The 22,491-nt window shown below is 42.2% G+C and overlaps 1 protein-coding gene across 1 annotated transcript in view; it reads left to right on the top strand.

Moving 5' to 3' along the window:
* focad (focadhesin) overlaps window positions 1-22,491 on the top strand; it is an 86,108-nt gene that overhangs the window by 7,172 nt on the left and 56,445 nt on the right. The window contains exons 3-12 of the mRNA XM_039823056.1: window positions 4,383-4,454; window positions 7,054-7,128; window positions 7,640-7,794; window positions 8,146-8,244; window positions 17,191-17,292; window positions 17,605-17,812; window positions 19,153-19,398; window positions 19,514-19,601; window positions 20,141-20,337; window positions 21,873-22,133. Coding sequence (XP_039678990.1) covers window positions 4,398-4,454; window positions 7,054-7,128; window positions 7,640-7,794; window positions 8,146-8,244; window positions 17,191-17,292; window positions 17,605-17,812; window positions 19,153-19,398; window positions 19,514-19,601; window positions 20,141-20,337; window positions 21,873-22,133 — 1,488 coding nt within the window. The 5' untranslated portion in view covers window positions 4,383-4,397. The remainder of the gene's footprint in view (window positions 1-4,382; window positions 4,455-7,053; window positions 7,129-7,639; window positions 7,795-8,145; window positions 8,245-17,190; window positions 17,293-17,604; window positions 17,813-19,152; window positions 19,399-19,513; window positions 19,602-20,140; window positions 20,338-21,872; window positions 22,134-22,491) is intronic.

Genomic DNA, 22,491 nt, shown 5'->3' with positions numbered 1-22,491 from the left:
CGGCCCATATTGTTTTGCTGTAAGGTACATACAGTACGCTGTAGAATCCACTGGAACACATGCTGTACAAAGTTTATCTGAGGTTTAACTGACCATTGACTGTCTTTAAATTAGAGAAGAGGCCAGCTACTTCATAATGATAGTATGATAGTGATGACTGAGTTATTATTAGTTTCAGTAACAAAGTAAACTTCTAGCAGCCACATCCTTGTCAAACTCCTACAGACTATCACTGACATGAGGGGCGGCTGTGGCTCAGTGGTAGAGCGGTTGCCTGCCAATCGGAAGGTTGGTGGTTCGATCCTTGGCCCTGCAGTCCCATGTCGAAGTGTCCTTGGGCAAGACACTGAACCCCGAGTTGCCCCCGATGCTGCCCATCGGAGTGTAAATGTGTGTGAATGATTATCTGATGAGCAGGTGGCACCTTGTACGGCAGCCTCGGCCACAGTGTATGAATGTGTGTGAATGGTGAATGGTTCCTGTACAATGTTAAAGCGCGTTGAGACTAGAAAAGCGCTATATAAGAACAGTTCATTTACATTTACATACCAGCAGTGACATGATCAGCCATTTGGTCTGCTAGCCTGGATAGATAAGCCCCTGACCGTGCCTGTGTGAGTGTGGCCTGTAGGTGTAGAGTAGCCAGAGCAGAGACCTACCTGTATCTTTTTTTTTTACCTGAAATTATTGATATTTTAATTTTCTTTTAGATATTTTATGCTTTTTTCAGATAACCGCCTGTCAGTGATGTCACTCTGTTTTAGTTTCATTCTCCAAACTCTGTCCAGAGAAAGCATTTTAGGCTAAAGTAGTGGTGTCTGTAGGACATTCATTCAAGTCATTTTAATTGTTCTGTCTATAAAATGCCAATAAATAGTGATAGCTATATGAATACTCGTAGCATTTTCTAAAGCCCAAGGACACACTTTTTTTTAATTAATCGATGAATTGTTATGAATTGTTATGTTAAAAATTTTTTAAGAGCGCAAGATAATACAGTCAACAATCAACAGTCCTGGGGTCTCATTTATAAAACTGTGCGCAGGATAGGACTCCGGGGAGCTCCGCAGCAATTCAGCACAGGGCAGATAATGCGGGACAGGAAGTCAAACACAGAAGCAACATAACACATCCGGTTCATTTTCAAAATAAAATACACCGTGCTCACGGCGGATCATATTTCCCTGCACTACACCTTGAAAACGTGATAATGGGCGGCGACAGGCCTGAAATCGTGCATCATGCAGCATTACGCACGGGTTCAACGCAGTATTTATATGTTTACAACATATTGTGATTGTTAACACCTTGCCAAAATCACAGCATCAACTAGTTGTATCCAAAACCCAGAGATAAAATTTTAAGACGAAAGTCTAATAGGCCAGACTGATCTCATAAAGTGGCGTATGTATGACATACCATTTTTTTTTTTTTTTAAGCCTTCCCCAATGTTTCTTTCCTAAACCCAACCGTTTATTGTTTTCGTAAGCGTGTGACGTTGGTCACCGTCGTTTTTTTTTTTTTTTTAACTAAAGCCTTTCCCAATGTTCTTTTTTCCTAAACCCAACTTTTTTTCTTTTTTTTTTTTTACAGCGTGTGACGTTGTTCTTGCGATAGTACGGCACGTTCTCGCGATAAGACACCGTGTATGTTTACATCCGCTGTATACTGCGTAGATATACATGTGGAAAGCTCAAAATGCATACAGATAACACACCATTTGGCTTAAGGAAAGTGGCGTGTATGTGTACGCAAAGTCATGATGCCATGTTGTATAGGAAATCACACTTTTCTTCATGCAGGTTTTGTCACAAACAGTATTAAAGATGGGACAGATAACGAGGACATTAAGTGCAACGATTGCGCGAGAGCTTAATGGCTGTATTTTCAAACTGACATTTGATGATATATGCACAGTATTAAAGACAGATATTTAGTTATTTACACTGTGTTCTGTAGTTATCTAAGGGTAGGGTATTTGATGCTATGCTGTATTCCATGCAGTCGGGCGATCTCCTTCTCCTACACTCCATAGCAGACTCTGTGACGGTGAGACAGCACCGATTAAACATTAATAACAAATTTTTATTAAAGGGGTGATAGAATGCAAAACCGATTTTACCCTGTCATAGTTGAATAACGACAGTTAAAAAGAAAAAAAAGAGAAAGGGACTACAGTCTTTACCCTTTTCTGTTTGAGGGAGGGGGAAGAGGGCCAGCAGCACGCAACGTCCACTCTGCTTTTCCCGTTCGGGCCACAACGCGCCGATCCGCCAAACATCCACAGCTGTCCTCCGGCTCCGCTGTCCTGCCCGTCTATCTGTGGTGTTTTGGTTTGCCTGGCACAGAACTGAAGACTCCTCCCAGCGCACCTGAGGCAGATCTCATCAGGAGAGATGCTGGAGGAACACGGAAAGCGCTCCACATTTTGATAATGAATGGCTGAGACACAAGGAGGAAAGAGGAGCGGATAGAGAGCGAAAAAGAAACGTTGGGGACGGAGCACAGATACACGGGCAGGACACAACCATTGCGTGGGAAGTGGCGTACACACATTTTCAGCCCCGTTTTGTGCGTATGCCACGTTTATAAATGAGACCCCTGAACTGGAAGAATTTACAATGATATAAAACTAAGAACATTTAAATCCTCACAATGGAGACGCTGGACACAGGAATTGTTGGCAGTTTGTCCTGATTAATTACTTCAAATGACTCGTTGATTATCAAAGTAGTTGTAAATGCATTACGCCTGTGAGCACATGGGTGACCAGTACACATTCTTCTAATAGTGTCAAGGTGTTCCACTGGCCCAGTCAGTGCTTCACCCAAAGAATCATCTTCACATGGTTTATGAATAAGAAAATACATTCAACATGTTTGTTCGGGCCTCAAGAATACACACAATGCTATCAAAATGCCACTCTAACCCACCAAAAAAAAAAGGTTAGTCAGTATGACATTACTAGATCAGAAATGATTGTTTAATTGTTTAATTGTCAATTACCACAAAATGTAAGCAAAATGCCCCAGTATTCTTTGGTTCCAGCTGCTTATTGGTAGTATTAGCCTCCTGTGATAGTAAACAGAATTCCTCTGGCTGTAGGACTGTTGGTTGGACCAAACAAGCAAACTGAACTTGTGATGATGGCCATCTTTCACGGTTTCTTTGAACTTTATTTTCTGACATTTTATAGACCAAACAATTATTCGCAAAGTTAAGAAAACATCAGCACATATGACACCATATGAAAATAATTTGTAGTAATTTGTAGTTGCAGCTGAGGCTGACATTAAAATGTGTCCTGTCCTTTCTTTATATACCAAACTTTGAGAAATATATTTTTAAATTAACGACAACATTAAGATAACAATTAATAATCTACTCACATAACTGGACACTCTAACTGCTCTTAACTGCTATTTTATGCTAAATGTCATTTATTTAACTGTATAATAACTGTATAATAACACAATACCATAGACAGTCATATATATATATATAAATATTTAGCTAAAAGTTTATTGTTATTCTTATACTATATTTTTTCTATACTGTGTTTTTTATACCTCTTTATTTAAAGAGTGTTTTGTAAGCTGCTAAATCTGCTGCTGGAAATCCAATTTCCTTGCGGGAGTCATCCCAAAAGGATCAATAAAGAGAAGTCTAAGTCTAATTCTTAAGTGTTGAATGTTGTCTAAAGACAAGTTTGTCCTAAATAAACTGGTTAAGTTTTCAGAACTAATTGTGTTTTCTAAATTGGCTAAATGTGATTTGAATTTAAATTTGGAACTATCTGATTAAGAAGTAAACCACATACAATCTGACTTTGGATACAGTATATTGAGTGCCAACTTTCAATACTAGTTTTTGATACTCAGCAGCAGACATATTTCAGTCAGTACCAGAAACAATGAAGGGATTTCTATAGCCGGCCCTATTGAGAAGCTGTATGAAATCTTCCCTTCTGAAGCTGAGCTGCTTTGGGCTGTGCTGTGCAGGCCTGAGGTGGCTGGTGGTCAGCACCTGTATGCAGGCCTAATGACACAACCTGAGAGGGGACAGCTCAGCAACCTGCCAATTCCTGAGTGGGGGGCTATACTGATGGCTTGTAAATAATTTAATGCAAAATGATGTCATGCCCTCAGGCTCATAATTTGATAACCCATGACAGGGATCAGCTGTGAAAGGGTTGCTCAGTGAATACCTGTAATTAGTGCTTCTCCATTAAGCCTATAAAGCAACAGGTGGCTGCATCACTTCCACACCTCTGATATGTGATAGTCTTGAGTTCAATAGATGGCTAGCCTTGGGATTCTAACACTGGCTACTGTCATTACGCTTTGTTAACTTCTTCTCATGGAGTTTCCTTCTGCTCTCAGGCATGACCAGCAGATATGACGGAGAGTTTGAAGATAGGATTTGATTTCCCCAGCCCTGTCATACAGGCCCAGGTAAGCTACTGGTTCCTTGTCAGACTTAAGGCTGTGGTCCACATCAAGTTCCTTCCTCATTCTGTGGCTGGAGTTCATAATTACCATGGGATGTAACCTACGGTCTGTTTAACAAAGTAACATTAATGACACAGTAACCCCTATTTCCCACCAGGCGTCCCGGGTGCGCTGCGACCCTGCGAGCAACCGCGGCCATTCAAGTCAATGTTTGATATTCCACCAGCCGCGCCACGGCGTGGTCCCAGAAGCGTGCGTGGCGTGTCCGTTTTTATTTTGGCTCCCATGTTAACAGGTTAGAGCTTGCACACTGCCTGCGTGACACGCACGTCTCAGGTGCAGCTCAAGCCGCGCCGAAAACACGTGCATGCTAGAAATAGGCCCTACGCCTATTTTTCACGCGACACGCAAACGTGTTGGAAGCGTTTCCATTCAAAATAGAATAGAAAAGATGTTTATATGTCATTTTGACACAAATACATTTAATAATGACATTTTGATGTTTGAAAGTCTCTAGGTTTTGACATAAATGCAGATATAAATAATATGTAATAATAAAAATAAAAATAAATAATTATCGATTTTCAAATATTGCATCTGTATTCTGTAGCCTATTTTGCCGTCAATACTGCTGATGTTGTTTTTGCTGTAATCAAATCAGTGTATATTTGTGTTATAATGTTTAACACAAAGTATACTACTGCTTGAGTGCAGTTTATCAATGGGAAACATACATGTGTACAGACAAGGCTAGCAACAGCAGCGCCGCGTTTCTGGTGTGCAAATACATAGAAAACGCCATGCAGCCGCCACGCAACTGACACGCAACAGAAACGCCACGCTCATGCCACGCTCACGCCATGTATCCAGTGTGTAGCCGCCCTGAAGATGCTCTCCGCTCCCCTAAAGATACACGGCAGGTCTATTTTCACGCGAGCCGCAGGCCATTCAGACAGCCAGGCAGGAAGTGAACCAGCGAGAGCATCTAGTCAAGATACCAAAACACCCCCCCCCAATATCGTATACGTCTCCTCTACATCACCACGGACGACGAGAGATTCATCTTGGAGGTGGAAAAACATAACCGACATCACAGATCCTTTTTATAAAAACAACACCAGTAAAGAGAAGCATGGAGGTTTAATTACAGGAGTGCTTGAAGTGGAAGGTAGATACTAGCTAATAAACACCTGATTGTTCTGTAAAGTACTTGTAGAGTCAATATAATCTGTGAGTCGGGCAGCAAGACGCTCCGCTTCTGAGATGCCAGTGCGATATGGCGCGTGGCAGATGACGGAACAAAACCGGAACGCAGCACAGACGAGCCCAGTGGAGAATCTGGGTTATACTTTAGATGAGTAATCCAGAACAACACATTGTTGAAATTGTTGAATTCATTAAATCAAAAGCAAACGTATCTTAACCAAGGTTTTTCCTGCATAGAGGAATTTTTCAACTGTGTTTAAGAGCAATTTACCAAACGGTTGAACAAGCAGAACATAAACTTGAATAAGGGCACTGATCTCAGTTTTATCTCCAGAGTCATGCTGTACCGGACTCTCCCAGTGATTTTATTGGTGGTATTTCAATATAAATATTATTTTTTTTAACCAGTTTTGTTTATTGGGGTTTAATTTACTCAAGCATAATATATTTTTTTATTTTATCAAAATGTCAGAAATAATAGGCAAATTCATATAGATTTCTGTCAAATAAGGTAACCCAGACTCATTGCCTTTACTGTACGTGGACTGATCATGCTTACTGTTGTGTGGTTGTCACCCCTCTAAAGGCCCATTCTGATTCAGGAAAAACCCTGTTAACCATGTCATGTGATGTGCTACTTCAGTACACTTTAAGAACAAATGTTACTGGGGCCACTACAGAAAGATGCAGATAAACTTTTAATATCCAATAATTCACATTATAGATACCTCCGCTGACTATCCCTGCTACAATTGTGGCCACATTCAGCACATTGTCCATACCCAGTCCAGCCATATACTAGGTTCCCACCTAGTCTTTTTCAACTTTTGACAGAGCCTGGCTACCTGGAAGCATCCAGTCTTTATGCTACAACACACACATACAATATTGATATCAATTATCTCATCTCACTCTCAGAATAGAAAGCAAATTTTTGTGATAGTGTTTCCCATACTATCACTGTGATGACAACCAACTCATAGGTGTAACTGTAGTGTTCTTATCGCTTGACGTTTCCACCAAAATATCTTTTTGTGTCAAATGTCCCTGTGATTTGAAGTTCACTGTATTTAACTGCATTACAAAGTGGTGGTCAGCAGAGATTCAAAGTGACAGAAAACATATTAATAGAATCTTCCTATCCAATGTCAGGAGAAGTAGCTCTCTGGCATTTATGTATTGAAGAAGTAACTCCCTGAGCGTCCTACTACCAAACCCAAACTCAAAGGCAGGTTTGTCATTAGCCAGTGAGCGAGCTAGGATAGCACTTTCGACCAACAGAAGGTGAGTATTTGATACTAAAAAGACAGATATTAAGAAAACCAGTAGAAAGAGCTCGGTAGAAACAGTACCTTCAGTCAAAAATGTACAACAAGGCCTGCTTTTTGATTTCCAGACGGTGAGACATCTTGTTGCTGCTGTGCTGAAGGAGAAAGGGCCAAATGGGCAAATCACCCAGTCCTCCACCCAGGTGAGCTTTGGTGGCCTAAAGGCCCAATTAAATGGCTTCTTTACTGCTAAGTGGGAAATATTTCCAGTTTTAACATGTTTTTTGGGCGTGACCTTACACACTAAGGGTTCACTCGAAAGTGTAAAGCAGATAGATGTCAGTCATTGAAACAAAAAGTTGACTATTTGATTGAAGTGGTGGGATGTGTCAAAAACGTTTGATTGTTTAATTGGTTTGAGTTTATACCTACTACTGTAGCATTTCCACAAACGTCTTAATGTTTTTTTAAGATTTCAAAGTTCCTATGTCATTGTGCCTTTGACAAGAGAATGTTTCGCAGCACCAAGTTGTTTAAAATGCAATGTTTCCTAATGTGAATATGGACTGAAAGTATGAAGGACATGGAATTCTGTACCTTCTTTATCGACAACTGAATAATTTGACACAGGTTAGGGCCATGTTCTATGTAATGGTATCTTTAAGCTAAATGTGGATCCAAAGCAGAGTTGTGTGTGTTGTTGCTGTGTGTTAGGGTCTAGCGTTGGAGGCTCTGTGGCAGCAGTGCTGCAGTGACTGCACGCTGGTGCGTTCAGCCGTCTGCGATGCCATTGTGCTGCTGGTGGAGCAGGGCCACGCAGACCTGCCCTACGTCCTCAACAGTGTCCTCAACCTCCTGCCCTCTGCTAGGTACGTTAAACACACTCACACCTACCAAGCAAGGTCCACATACCCAGCATCACTCTTCAGGGGCTTGAAAGTGTTTGTATCTACAAAAGGGGGCCTTAGGCGATAAGCGACGACTATTTGCTTGATCAATCGTTTGGTCTAAAAATGTCAGAAAATACTAAATAATGTTCATCCTAGTTCCTCAGTCCAAGGTGTCCAACGGCTATGCAAAATGATTGTGATCAGACAATTATGTTGTAATAGCCACGGCCTACTGAACACACAAATCAATCAATATTGATTGCATTTCATTGTGTTTTGAGTCTGTCTTGATATTCTCTGTCATCTGTTTTTGACTTGAACTGTGAACAGAAATGTCCAGGGGCTGATCAAGGTGATTGGACGGCTGCTCCAGATGCAGGCAGACCAAAGGGACAGAGAAACAGCCTTCACCTGTCCTTACTCCATCAGGTCAGTCTTCACTCCTCAACGCCTGGCCCTGCTGGCACAAACACCCCACTTAACCCCAGTTAAGATGCTCAACGGTGGAGGTTTCCATGACTACTGTGGTGACCATGGGATGTGTGTAGGGTTGGGTACCGTTTGGATTTTTACGATTCCGATGCCAAACTGGTACTTTACTAAAACGATTCTTGAAAAACTGAAAAATTACATCAAAGAAAGGCTATTTTATGGAGATTTTTTTTAAATTGAAAATTATTTAAATTTAACAATATATTAATGTTTTAAAGTACTTCAATATATAATAAGTAAACCTAAGTCGCCTAACACATAACTACAATAATTTAACAAATAACAGTTACACTATTAACAAGTAACAACAAAATAAATGTTGAGTTGGTATGCCAACAAGCTTCAAACTTTAGCAGTTCTTTTGCAGAAAAATTACCATATTTGGTCATATATGTGTATATGTATGTATATATATATAGTTGTCACATTTTTGTTTTTCGTTTGGAGGCCACAGCTCTGAGACAAAAGGGTTTTTAAAGGGGATAACGGATAGTAGTATGGTAGTATATTTCCATAGTGTAACAGGGTTTCGGTACCCAACCCTAGATGTGTGTCTTCGTGAAAAGGTGACAAAGTGTTATGAAGATGCCGACGCGTTCAGCTAAAGCTTTGTCAAACTGGTCAGCCGTGGAAGTGAACACACTGAAGGGGTCAGTTTCTCTTGTTGTTTCATGTCGTAGCAGCAACAGACACTCTGACTGCAGCTCTCGCTTGTGTTGCGTTATGATTTTCAGGGGACACACTCCAGAACACGACGCGTGACATTGATCTTGCGTACCTTGAAGTGTCTGCATTCGTGTACTCCCTTGAACCATGTTTCTGCCCTAAGGCTGCATTCACATACACTCAGACAGTTCTCAGGAGGTCCAGCAAAAATGTATGTCTTCCAATTAATTTTTAATGGGGGGTAGTGCGTTTAGGAAACCTAACAACCACGTTAGAGTTGAGACCGACTCAACTTTTGGAGAAACTCCCCCTCGTGTCCCGCTGCAGTGGCATGTAAGCGTGGATCAGACTTGTTGGAGTGTTTTGAGGCGGTGTGAGAGTCCCGTACAGGAAACATCACTGCCTCTATCGCTGCCACAAGAAAGTTTTAAAACACCAAACACAAGCGTTTGGTGTTTTAAAATGTTTTTAGAGTTTGTGGAACAGCTGACTGTTTCCTCAGTCCCTCAGTCTCTTCTTTTTCTCTTTCCCCCGGGAAATCAAGCTGCCTTCAAGTGTGATCGGAAACATCCAGATCTATAAACCATCTGACAGAAAACAATAACTGTGAAATATGAAGTCTCCTTGTGCTACATTGGGGGGTTAAAGAACACAACAGGACGTCACACAAATCGGCCAGTTCAGTGACACTCCCCCAACCGCACAACCCTGCAGCGAAGGGTGCTTTCATGTCTGTAGTTTTGAGAGTGAAATTAAATTCCAGAGACTGACAGCAAATCATGCAGCACGTTACTGCTTCTTATGTTCATATTTAATTTATGTCCTCTGGTCACACCAAGAAATGACTGATTATGAGTGTAATTAGTCGAGAGTGCAACTGGACTTCATATATCATAAATAGGGACAGGCAGGCAGAAATGCGTGGTTAAGTTTCCCTTGTTTCACTCTCTTTTTACTGGGGCACTACTTAAAGTCCCAGTGTGTAACGTGTTTAGTTGTTCATTATCAAAATCTGTGTTGCCGTTCACAAACCTGTCCTTTTTCATGAATATTTACCACCACCATCCATTCCAAGTATGCCTATTGGCTTGAAATTTTACATTTTGATTTGCATGAACTGGGGTAGACGCTCTATATTCATGCGCCATCTTGAAATACGTTAGCCGGTAAGAGACATACAGGACATACTGCTCTGCCTTTTGCGTTTTCGCTGTCACATGATAAACTCACACATGCTGCTAACGGGTATCGTAGCTTCCCGGCCCCGGCAAGTTTGAAGAAGGAAACATGGAGGACCACACGTATTCAAAATCCAAATTTCAGGAACAGGAGTCTTCTTCTTTGCCCAGAAAAAGAAAAAGGAGATTGAAAAGAGCAAGATACCGTCTTTTTGAAGCGTGAAGGCTACCGTAGCTGTAATAGGTACTTTGAACTGCGTGGCGCAAGAGAGTTGATTGTGATATATGATCTCAACGCTAGATGGGAGAAATTCCCACACATTGGACCTTTAAATACACTGAATAGGATATTTAAAATGTTTTATGTATCGGGGAAGATTCTGCACCCGCATACATATCACCATGGTTACCAAATGATCTTGTATATACAGTATATAGGCTATACTTTGCACATACACAAATATATACGGGAAATCGCTTCCTTGACAGTTGACAATCAGAGATGACTTGAGTAGTTTTTGAATTGATGCTAAAATCACATATACTGTCACACAGACCTATAGCTGGTCTGCTTTGTTTTCACAGTAGAAAGGAGCCGCACCACAATGTGCTCTACTCAGGCCTGTTGTTAAGTTTGCACCAGAGTTCCATAGCTTAGCTATTTCACCATTGTAAGAAGTCTCAGCAGTACCAATATTGGAAGTAGGAATAAGTGGAAATGAAGCTGGTTACTGCTTCTGTTAGGAAAACATATTTGATCATGGGACGATCCAGTTACTATTCACAGTCATTACAGTACAGCTCAGTTTCCCCTAGGCTAATTTAGTGTAGGGCTGTGCTGGAGGCTGGATAGAGCCCCCTCCTCCTCCAGTCTCTCAGATTTGCACCTCTGCCAGGATCCCGCGGCCTCAGTCCTTAATCAGTTACAGCGGGTGATAAAAACACTGTGCTTGCTTGTCTTTTTTTCTTTTCCTTCATGTTTCCCTTCCTCCCTCATGCTCTCCATGTTTCTCTCTCTTCCTCTACACCGCCTCCTCTTTTGTACTCACTCTCTGTTAACCTCTCTTTCCCCACATATTCTCCCTTCTTTCTCTCTCTCCTACAGTCTTTTGCTCTTTCCCATTGTCCTTTTCTTTCTGGTCCTGTCTTCATCGCTGTCTCTGCTGTCTGCGTCTGTCTGGCAGCCTGAACCTCCCTGGTGGGAAGATGAATGTGTTGGGGGCAGCAGGGTGGCGCCGTTGGCCTGGCAGTCTGGCCCTCCATTGGTTGTTGGGCCTGGCACTGCTGGGTAACTGTAAATGCTGCAGGATTAATGGAGGATGCACACTGGTGCCCATTGTTGAGCGTCTGCTCGCCACTGCCCCGTGCAATCTGCCACTGAGCCTTTGAGCCACTTCAGCCCCCAGCAGGATCAGGGAAGGTTCAGGGCTCTGTCCGCCACGCCACCTCCTTTCTCATGTGTTGTTAGTCTGGCTGCAGTCATGGGCTCTGTCCTGGCTGTCCCCTGCAGGCTTTCCCACATACTCAATGGAACCGGCCTGCCTGCTCAGGTACAGAGAAATAGTCCTCAACACATTTAGAACATGACCCAAGTAGCTCCCCTACCCCAACAGACAGGGAAAAGGTCATCCTAGGTCATCTCAATATTTCATAGTTTAAATAGTTCATAGTTTCTGACTTAATTCCTGTATTTAGTTGCCGCCCCCTCTTAGTTTCCTGGGATACTGGTGGTAAGAATCATAGGTTCAGCTGAGTTACAGCTATCATTTGAGATGTTTCAGTACTAGTGCCCATATGATACCTGTGTTTTGGTATTGATACCAAATTTATACTACATGAAATATCAGCATGGTCTTCCTTAGAAAACTGATATGTAGTTAGTTGTTCTGCTTATTAATTACATGCAATACAAGGCTAATCTTTCCAGTAGTCTGTGCTTGTTTGGACTTTTGCTTGATTCCCAACTGTTGAGTATGTGGTTATATTTATGATTTGTCAGGAAGTTGTTAGTGTATAGTTGTTTTTAGACATTTTTCTTTTTTTTAAGATAGATTTTTGGGCATTTTAGGCTTTTAATTGACAGGACATCTGAAGACATGAAAGGGGAGAGAGGTGGAATGACATGCAGCAAAGAGCTAGGGTCGGAATCGAACCCGCGGCCACTGCGGTAAGGACTGAGCCTTTGTACACGGGGCGCGCACTCAACCAGATGAGATACATATTTAGACATTTTATTTAGACATTTTAATGCAGAAATAATACATATTTTATCTCTGAAGATGAAGGTCTGCTGCCTGAGATTTGTGATGGTAATGATTTTGTGATGTCTACCTGCTTTGGAGCTTTCAGATAGTAAATCATGTCTGTGTCCGAAACCCAGACCCCTCTGAGGTGGGTGTAACCTGCAGACATCCCCAGGAAGCTGAGCATTACAGCAGACAGACCTTACCTGGCCATCTGTCTGCCAGCACTGTTATTCAGCGGTGAACTTGGATTTGAACTAAAAGAAAGAGGCGCTCTGCCTTGACTTCCTGCCCTGCCTTTGTCTGGCAGCTGAATATAGGGGGCGGTGTGAGAGGCTGATGGATGGGAGCTGAATTGAAGCTGAGGGTTTGGAGACAGCACAGGGAACCTGAGGAGGGGGTCAGAGATGGTCAGGCAGATTACACTAGAGTGGGAAGAAGAGGGGAACTGAGCCGCTGAGTAGTCCAAGTCTGGGACACACTGCAGGCTGTCACATGCACAGAGATGCTCAGTCATTGGACTTCCTTCCTACACTCGGATATGTGATTGATGGAAGGGATTGGTTAAGTGGACCTTATGGTGGTCCTGATGATGGTGCCCCCACACACACACACACACACACACACACACACATAGACCAACCTTGTTGTGTTAACCTCTGGCCTGTCAGTGGGCTGGAAGCTTAACAACACACAGACACTTCAGCTTGGAGTTGACCCCAGTGTTTTGTCTGGACTTAATGGGTTTGCAAATTCAAGAGTAATGGAGACTGTCTTTTGTTTACACTCACAGGACAGGATAGGTAGATTGGGGGAAAACTTTTCAATGTTGGTATCTAGAACCTCTGGGATTAAATATGGAATCAGATCAGTCTCAATATTAATTAATGCACACAGAAGGATTCACAAATGTATGCAAACCACAAAAAAACAACTAATAGACATTCAGTTATGTCCAGGATCCAACAGGGGATCAGCTTATTCTGCTGTACCACTGGTGGCATACAATCAGCCACTCTTTCATATCGTCACTCAAATGTTTGGCCATGCTAACAGTGTTGATCAATCACCTATTTAGATCAAGATTGAAATACAGTATGTCTATACAGAGATTCACGGTCTCCAGGCGATGAATCCTAATGACTTTGGTCAGAGCCGTAGCAAAGGCAAATGTTTACCACCTCCACACCGGCCAGCAGGATGCCCAGCAGAGAAGTCCCAGTTGGTGTTCCATTCCTCCACGCTCCCCTTGGTGCCCTCTCTCTACCTCTCCAGAGATGGAGAGATGGACGCAGAGATGGTCTTGCTTGTCCACGTAATCGTGTCGTAGCTGATAGCCATCTTCACCTTTTCCTCTGTTTACTCTGATGTCTACATTTAAAAAGCTGTAGCGGCCAGGCCAGCAGAGTCAGCAGGAGACTGCTGAGTTGGTTTCCTGATCCTGGTCAGCGACTCGTAGTCATGAGACTGCTGCAGAGATGGTCTTGCTAGCTTGAGCTCATCTTCTAACCAGAAATGAGTCTGTGTTGTTTAAAGTGCCCATATTATGAAAAAATCACTTTTTCTGGGATTTGGGGTGTTCTTTTGTGTCTCTGGTGCTTCCACACACATATAAACTTTGAAAAAAATCCATCCATGCTGTTTTGAGTGAGATACAGTTTCTGAATGTGTCCTGCCTTCAGTCTCCTAGTGAGCTGTTCAAAATCGGCTCGGACTGTGACGTCACATTCCGAAATGAGCTGGCTAACCACAACCGTTAGCTCGTTAGCATGCTAACCGTTAGCATTAGCATGCTAACGCTAATGCTAACGCTAGCATGCTACGTCGTTCTCAATAGCAAAGCACTGCTACAACACACACAAGTTCACCATAATCTACAAAAGAACTACTTACATGTGTGCCCTCATTTAGAAGTCTCCCAGCTAATCCTGCCTTGTAACTGACCAAAGTTGGAGAAACAGGCTTTCTTTTACTGTCTCTAGAGTTAGCTAGCTGACATGATCTACATCTGAACTACTGAGCATGTGCGAGTGCAATCAAAGCTAGTACAGAAGAAGAAGATGAAAAGAGGTCTCACTCTGTAGCTAAAACAGAAACCAGGTGAAAAGAGGATCTGCAGCAGTGAGAGAGAGCTGTGTAGTACAACAAAAATATGGTGTTTTTTGAAAATTAAACCATGTAAACCTATTCTGGTACAACCTTAAAATACAGTTATGAACCTGAAAATGAGCATAATATGGGCGCTTTAAACTTGTTTTTTTTTACGTTGATGTGTTCCATCCTGGTTGGTAGCTGTGACTGCTAATTGATGCAAGCTGAAATAATGGCTGGAGAAACTGCTGTTGTCCTACTTGTTAATGTACATGATGCAGGCCTACACAAACAAAATATTTATTGCATTAATGCCTGCCCTCACCTCTGCTGCAATCCTTTCACAGTCTTCTGGACTGAGCGCCCAACGCCTCTTTGTTGGCCGAGAACCACTGCTTTGCTCACCAATGGAATGGAGAGAGTTTCTGCAATGGTCAAAGATAATTTATTATAATACTGGCAAAAGAGACAGAGAGTTAATAATGAGAGATAGCAAATAAAGATCATATTACAGGAATACAGTTACCTGATCTTTTGTATTTCTTGTTGGAACTGTTGGATGCTCCCTTTGATATGGACCGTTCTTTTTCTGGAGCTTGGCATAGAGGAAGTCTACATGTGGCATGATGTGGTGATAAAGTTCCAGAAAGAACTTTAAAATCCTGATCCTCAAGTAGCATGGGTAGGGGTCAAAGTCACCTGAATCTTGTATGCTCTCAAAACAGCGAATGAGATCCTTTCTGTGCTCAAAAACAGTATTGATAGTGCAGTAGCAATGGACTCAGCTGTAGCTGACCGCAGAGGGATGAACTCCAAAAGTCTTTCCTGCACGTTGTTTTTGTCGGCTCCACACAATTTCCTGGACAGTATGTGTCGATTTTTTGTCACCTCTTCGTTGTGCCTTCTAATACCAATCCTGTAGCCAGCAATGCTAACTCTGCCAAAAAACGTTCATGCTATTGTCAAGATGTCTGCGACTACTTTCATGACGTTTGCATTTTTCAGAGAGATGTTCTAGGTCGACTCTTACCCCCGTTGTTGTCCACAAAACCTCAGTGCCGACACTTTGAAATTAAATACAGGGAAAGCAAAAAAAGGCATTGCTAACATCACATCCAGCCAGCCAACTCTGTTTCGGTTTGGTTTAACTGCTGCCATTATCTCTACGAAAGTGATCTGTGTCACTGTGTGATTTGTCAGCTAGCAAGGTTTTGGCGGAGTGACAGTATTGTCTGCGCAGTAGTGGCCAAGAGCGTAAAGTTGAATGACTGGTGTCGAGAGTCAATCAGATTGGATAAAATAACATGTATCCAATTCTGATTCACCAGGGACGCTGTGAGCGTAGACATCCATTTGTCAGGAGTAGGGTATCGTTTTTTTTTTTTTGATTCCGGTGCTAAATCGATACTTTTAAAACGGTGTCGGTGCCTGAACTGGTACTTTTCAATAAAGTAAAAAAAAAAGAAGAAGAAAAAAAATAAGGTTAGTAAACAACAGTCAGTGACTTGTTTATTGCTAAGGCCATGGTCAAAATTAAAGATTTAATAATAATGTAATAACTATAACAATAACAATAACTTATTTCACCAGTATATTGCTGTTGAACCCCAGATGGGAAAAGGCTATTTTACAATTACTGTGAATGCACCACGAGGCTACCTGTTTTAAGTGAATGCACCGTCTGTGTTGTTTAATTCCGACAATGGCAGCTGCAAGTGAACGCACCGTCTGTGTTGTTTAATTCCGAAGACGGCAGCTGCAAGCGAAAGCACCGTCTGTGTTGTTTAATTCCGACCATATAAACATACTGTATATCTATGAATTCCGACAACGGAAGCTGCTGCGCTGCATTGCAGACTGTTACATCCCGCTGTTGAAGTCCTCCACAGTGAAATACAGTCACACTTTACACTGTTTAACGTTAGCTGTCAGCATTTTACCGGTGTTTAATCCAGCTGCTAGCTAAAGGTAGGCTAACGTTACATGCTGTCAGGTCTAGTGTAAAGTCAAGCACCGAAACTTTCGTTCTTATTCGGTCTCGTTACTACCGTTTACGTCGGCACCGGTTCCCTATTGGCACCGAGTTTCGGTACCCAACCCTAGTCAGGAGTCCCTGCCCATGAAACCGCATGAAACATATTAAAACATAGAAAATAGTTAACCGATTAAAGCCAGTTTTTATTAAATGCTGCGGCTCTTACTACCAGCCGGCACGTCGTATGAGTAAACTATTTTATTTTATATTTTATTTTTATTTCATTTTTATATAATTTTTGTATACATTTATATTTCTGTAATGTGATGAGGGCAGCGCCCTAGCGCCCTCTATTGACAAGCCGCCACTGGTCCCCAGACAGTACAGTGTTTTTTCCTCGGTTTGTGGAAGACTTGGGTGCGTTTATTTGGAGGGGGAGCTTAGGCGTCCTTCCTCAAGAAAATGTTAAATTTTTCAATAAAAAATAAATTTCCCCATACATGTTGTGTCTTTCTGTGGGATTTTGTCTCTTTTTTTTTAGTCTCTTTGTAGTCAAGTTGTGTTTATTTTTGGCAGTTTCGTGTCTATTTTTCACATCATTTTATAGCATTATTATTCCCATATCTGTGTCTAAAAGGTTGAAAAAGCTAGAGTAGATAATAAACCTTATAATGACATCTAGCAAATCTAGTAGCATCTGTGATCTGTGATGTGAACATGGCCTTTGTAGGAGCAGCCCTCACCCATACATCACTGCGCTGGAGCACCGAGCGGACTGCTGGCCAACCCTGCTGCTGGAGATTGATGACTTCATTCAGCAGGCTGCTGACAGGTTAGCATGGCTGCCCCAGAACCCTCCATCCAATCACTGCCTCTGTCACTGCATCAATTCCAACTCATCACATCACTGCCAGCTGTTATTAAGCACTAATGACACACACACACACACACACACACACACACACACACACACACACACACACACACACACACACACACACACACACACACACACACACAGTATGGATCGGTTTCTGTACAAGGCTTAAATGTGAGGAAGTTTCAGTTGCACACATGGCATGGACCTTGGCAGGCAGATTAATGTTGGCCAACACTATGCGGTGCCTCTGGACTTGTTTTGCAGAAATGAAGCGGTCTACGTCAGCATGCTGGCCCCCTTCCTGCGCTACCTGTACTGTGAACCTCAGAGGCAGACCCAGCACGCCCTCCTGCGCCACAGTCTCCTGCGGGTGCTGCTGCCCCCACAGCCAGGAACTGGGACGGTCCTGCAGAGCTCGACCGTGTCCGACAGCCTGCTGCTCTGCCTCTGTCAGCTGGTGCCACACATGCAGGTGACACACTCAGACCAACAGCAATAACTGCTTCTCTAACTCATTGTTTTTTTCTTTGACGTCATTGTAATAAAAACTATAGTGCAAAATCATCAACATATCTGACACCATGTTCTGGAACGGGATGTCTGCACACAGGAAGTGATGCATTGAACTGAGAATGTAATTGTTAAGAGAAGGAATAACAAATATAAAGGTAAATGTTTTAGCCAGTAAACACACCTTTGCTTAATTCAGCACATTCAGTGATTTTGCTGCCACAGCCTTGCTCTGGTATGACCAGTAGCATGTGGTGGCTAATGTTAGCTTCCTTTAGATAGATGTCACTGTGGAACTGACATTACTGGGAATTAAATAACCTTATGCCTTTTGTCTACCTGTGCTAATGTTACTCTGCATGTTAGCAGCTCACAGATGTACACAGTTTTTATTAATTAGTTTATCACAAAAGTCAAAGTAAAAGTAAACACAGCCCGATTAGTTGTGCCCTGCTTTTGGTCTTGCACTCCCTTTCAGTCATCATCAATCATTTAAAAGAAGGAATCCTGGGAAATGAGGAGAATTATGCTATTCTATACTAAATTCATACACTAAATCCAAATTCTATTCTTATAGTGCTTTTAAAAAAGTTGGACGCTTTTAATTGAGTGGATTGTTTGTTGAATCAATCAGTGATTTTTATTTTTTTGACACAGTTCAACTAAAATAAAATAGACACAAAGAAAACTAAATAATGAAGTATATAAGGTAATAATAAGTAATTAGGATTTGTGGCACCTGTAATATTTTGATAATCATGAAAGCCTACTAGGATCCAACATTTCCGACTCTGATGACTCCCAGAGGAAGTATAAAAAAAGACACCTACTCGTAAAGCAGGGACATTCTTTTTACATTTTTTATTGATTTCACTGGAAATATTGCAATAAACACAAAGGGCTTATTTTTTTTAATTTTCATCCCAATCCCAGGTCCCACATGGAGTTTTGCAAGTGTAACAACTGTGGGAATTATTTGTACAATTCCTTATGTCTGTACACATAATGCAATAATTAATATATAGGGAAGATGTACGCACATACGTGCACAGGTGCATTTTCATACAAACAAATCTCATGCCACCATTGTCAAAATAACTTGAAAGATCTTAAAAAACTGAATCTGCTACTTGGACCACAGCACCTTTTAGGGAAACCGTTGGGTGCCACATATCTCAATGAGTAGGTGTTTTGTTTTCCCTCAGGTTCTGGATATGGTAGGTTGAATGAAGTGTCCAACAACATTGTGAGGGTAAATGTGTTTTAATAAGTGTTGGCAATAAGAGGTGTTGCTGTTGCCAGGTGGACAGTGTGGAGGCGGTGCTGGAGCTGTGCGGATTCCTGGGCGCTCTGCTCCAGGGTCTGGCCCCAGCCCCGGACCCCACCGCTGCCCTGGCCCCGGCCCCGGCCCCGGAGCATCGCTGGAGGAGCCAGAGGGTCGGGCTGCTGCTACAGCTGCTCTGTGCCTGCCAGCGCTGCCTCAAGTTAAACGGAGACTGCCGACCTCTTCTCAACGTGTTACAGCAGCTCCTACCTGCCTGCCAACAGGTGACACACACACACACACACACACACACACACACACACACACACACACACACACACACACACACACACACCAACCATAGTGCATTATGTTTACCAGTATTGTTTGTATCTGTAGGAGCTGCCATTGGACGAGCTGTTGATGGGAGTGGCCATGCTCCTGCTGGAGGTCCCTGCAACACAGCAGACCAGCCTGCTCCGTCTGGGTAAAAATCCTCTTAAATAGCTGTTTTATGCATTATCTGCGTGTCGGGGAATCATCACAGACAAGTTCTTCATTACTATTTAAAAATACAGTATTTTAATGAAATAGTTAAGAGAGGTGATATCTATTTAGGCTTAAATGGATCCCTAAGTACTATGATTACGAAATCATTTAGTGGTTCCTTCTTAAAAACTCAAATAATTGCATTAGTTTTAGAACATTGTCTCTATTTTCCTTATAATTTCTATAATAATTTTTTAATAAGAATAATAAACATTTTTTTCATGTAGGAAATCATTAAGAAATCACAAAACCTACAAAATAACATGCACTGCATTGCATTTAAATGTACGAAATGTGGTAATTAAAGTGTGATTTCTTCTTACATTATAAATGAAAGTTAACACTACCCTAATCTTTCCTTGCTACATAATTTCTAAGATGACCTGTTTAAGTCTCCCACTGTTGCTTTGTTGTTTCACGCCTCCCTTATTCTACTTTAATACCTAATGTATTCTCCTCTCTGTCTCTCTGAGCCAGCTCTGACTTTACAATGTGAGCAGGCTGAGCTGGCGCCCTGGCTGAGTCCTGTCCTGGTTCTCCCCGTGCTGCAGCTGCTGTCCTGCGCGGCCCTCAGCGAGCCGCTGGCCGACCGGCGCACACACAGCCTGAACCAGGACCTGGCCGAGCGCCTGCTGTGCAGCATTAGCAGCAGGGACACAGAGAAACCCCAGCAGGTAAGACTAGGCTACCTCGCAAACCTTTCTGTCAATGCATTAGGAGTTGTGTTCTTCTGTTTATCATCATAGTCCAACCCTTTTACACAGATATGCAGGATCAGTTGCAACAAATCCAACACTGTTGGACATAGGACACATTGGACACTCAGATTTCAAATAAAATGTGTATATATATATATATATATATATATATATGGGAGAGAAAAACTGAGAAAAACAACAGTAATAGTGCTGACATAAAATAAATATGCAATAAATAAAGGAAAACGTAGGAGTTGGGAGTAGAAAAAAGTATCTATTATCAACATTAGTAACAAGTCGAATGTTATTTTATTGACTTAACATTATGACGTTGTACAGTACAAATGAAAAATGTCCCAACCAGACACAAGGCTCCCCTGCAGTGTTGACCGTAACAACATAAGCTTTGTTATTTTTGGGTTTTGTTGTCAAAACTCTGTCCATCTTGTACTTTACGTGTGATTTGGCTTCATGAATAAATCCTGCTAACGTAAATGTTGATAGCTTTGCTGGGAACCCTTATGGATCAAATTCATTCAGTGCCAACTTCATTAAGTTCTGCTTTATATTATTCCTCTCAGTTATATCCCCCCACCCTGCAGTCGCCCCCCCCACCCCTCAGCATGGGGCCACACTGCACTAAAGTATGGAATGCTGTTTTTCAGTCAATTCAATTTAACTTTATTTATAGCATCAAATCATAACAGAAGTTAACTCAGGACATTTTACAGATAGAGTAGGTCTAGACCACACTATCATTTACCATAACAATTCCCCCAAGAGCAAGCATTTAGTGCGACAGTGGTGAGGAAAAACTTCCTTTAAACAGGCAGAAACCTCCGACAGAACCAGCAGAATAAATTAAAAAAAACAATAACTAAAGTGTGAGAGAAACTTTGATGGCTTGGTAGAGGCATATGCATATCCAACAGGAGAGTCCTGGCCGCTGCAGTCATGCTGCGTGCTCTGATCTTTGGTTGGTGTGCTGACTTATTGTTCAATATCCCACTGTCTGGCTACTTGCAGAAAGTGCTTGGCACACACGTCTGCTAAATGCCTCTGCTCTATCTTCATAACAGTCAAAGCATGCGACAGAAGTTCTCACTGTGGGTCAAAAAAATGTGCTGTGACCCCGAGGTAACTGGGATTACTGAGAGAAATCTCCGGTGAGTGCAGCGGTGCTGCATCGCTTCCTGATTTCCCAAACTAGGGAGCGGCCCGAGGCCCAAATCACAGAGTGAGCGTGCATTAATCGTCCGTAAAAAATATGAATTTGTGTAAATTCGTTATTTTTGACAGCCCTAGTTCAAATTCAAAGATTATGGCAATATCAGTGTTATCCTTCACAAACTGACACTACAATCACATATGCAATTATTTTACAGTCCAACACACAGTGAGTTAGTGTGGAGGAATCTGCCAGGTCAAATATAACATTTCTGAATTCTAGATTTTAGCAAGTAACCGATAAAGGTTTGCTGATTTAATTTTCTCATCTCTCTCCTACTCAGTCCGGTCCACCATTGGCACTTCCCCTAACTTCCTGGTACAGCGAGCTCAGCGTGGCTCTATCCACACTGCGTAGAGTGGCAGATGACCCCGCGGCGGCAGCTGATTGGCTGCTGTCGCTCAGCTCGGCGCTGTCGTCCAGCCAGAGCCAGCTCTGCTCCCTCAGCCTCATGGTGAGCCATCTGATCATCACGGCTCAGGAAGACGTTTGCCAGCTGGCTCTGAAGGCCAGCCAGACCATTGCTGCAGCCGAGCCCTGCCAGGTACACCATCCATAACACTCTCACTCACAGCTAATATGTTCACATCTACCCTCAAGGCAAAACACATAATGCTAGTCCGGCCTTTTCTCTGCCAAAAACTCACCTGGCAAAACAACAGCTCTCCTCAAAAGTTTGAGAGAGTATATAGTGGCCTTAAAGCTATAGTGCGTAGTTTCTGTCTCCCCCATGAGGAATTCTAAGTAATGACAACAAAACTGTCGGCGGGTCCACATGATCACAAGCCCTTCATGATTGGCTTGTTTATGCGATAGACTACAGACTCTGTACTACATTTAACAGTTATTTATTAAACACTAAATATTGATTTAAATAATAATATATAATTAATAAATTATAG

Source organism: Perca fluviatilis, chromosome 14 (genome assembly GCF_010015445.1).
Source record: "Perca fluviatilis chromosome 14, GENO_Pfluv_1.0, whole genome shotgun sequence".
In the NCBI taxonomy this organism is placed as follows: Eukaryota; Metazoa; Chordata; class Actinopteri; order Perciformes; family Percidae; genus Perca; species Perca fluviatilis.
This window is presented reverse-complemented; position numbering and strand designations above follow the sequence as displayed.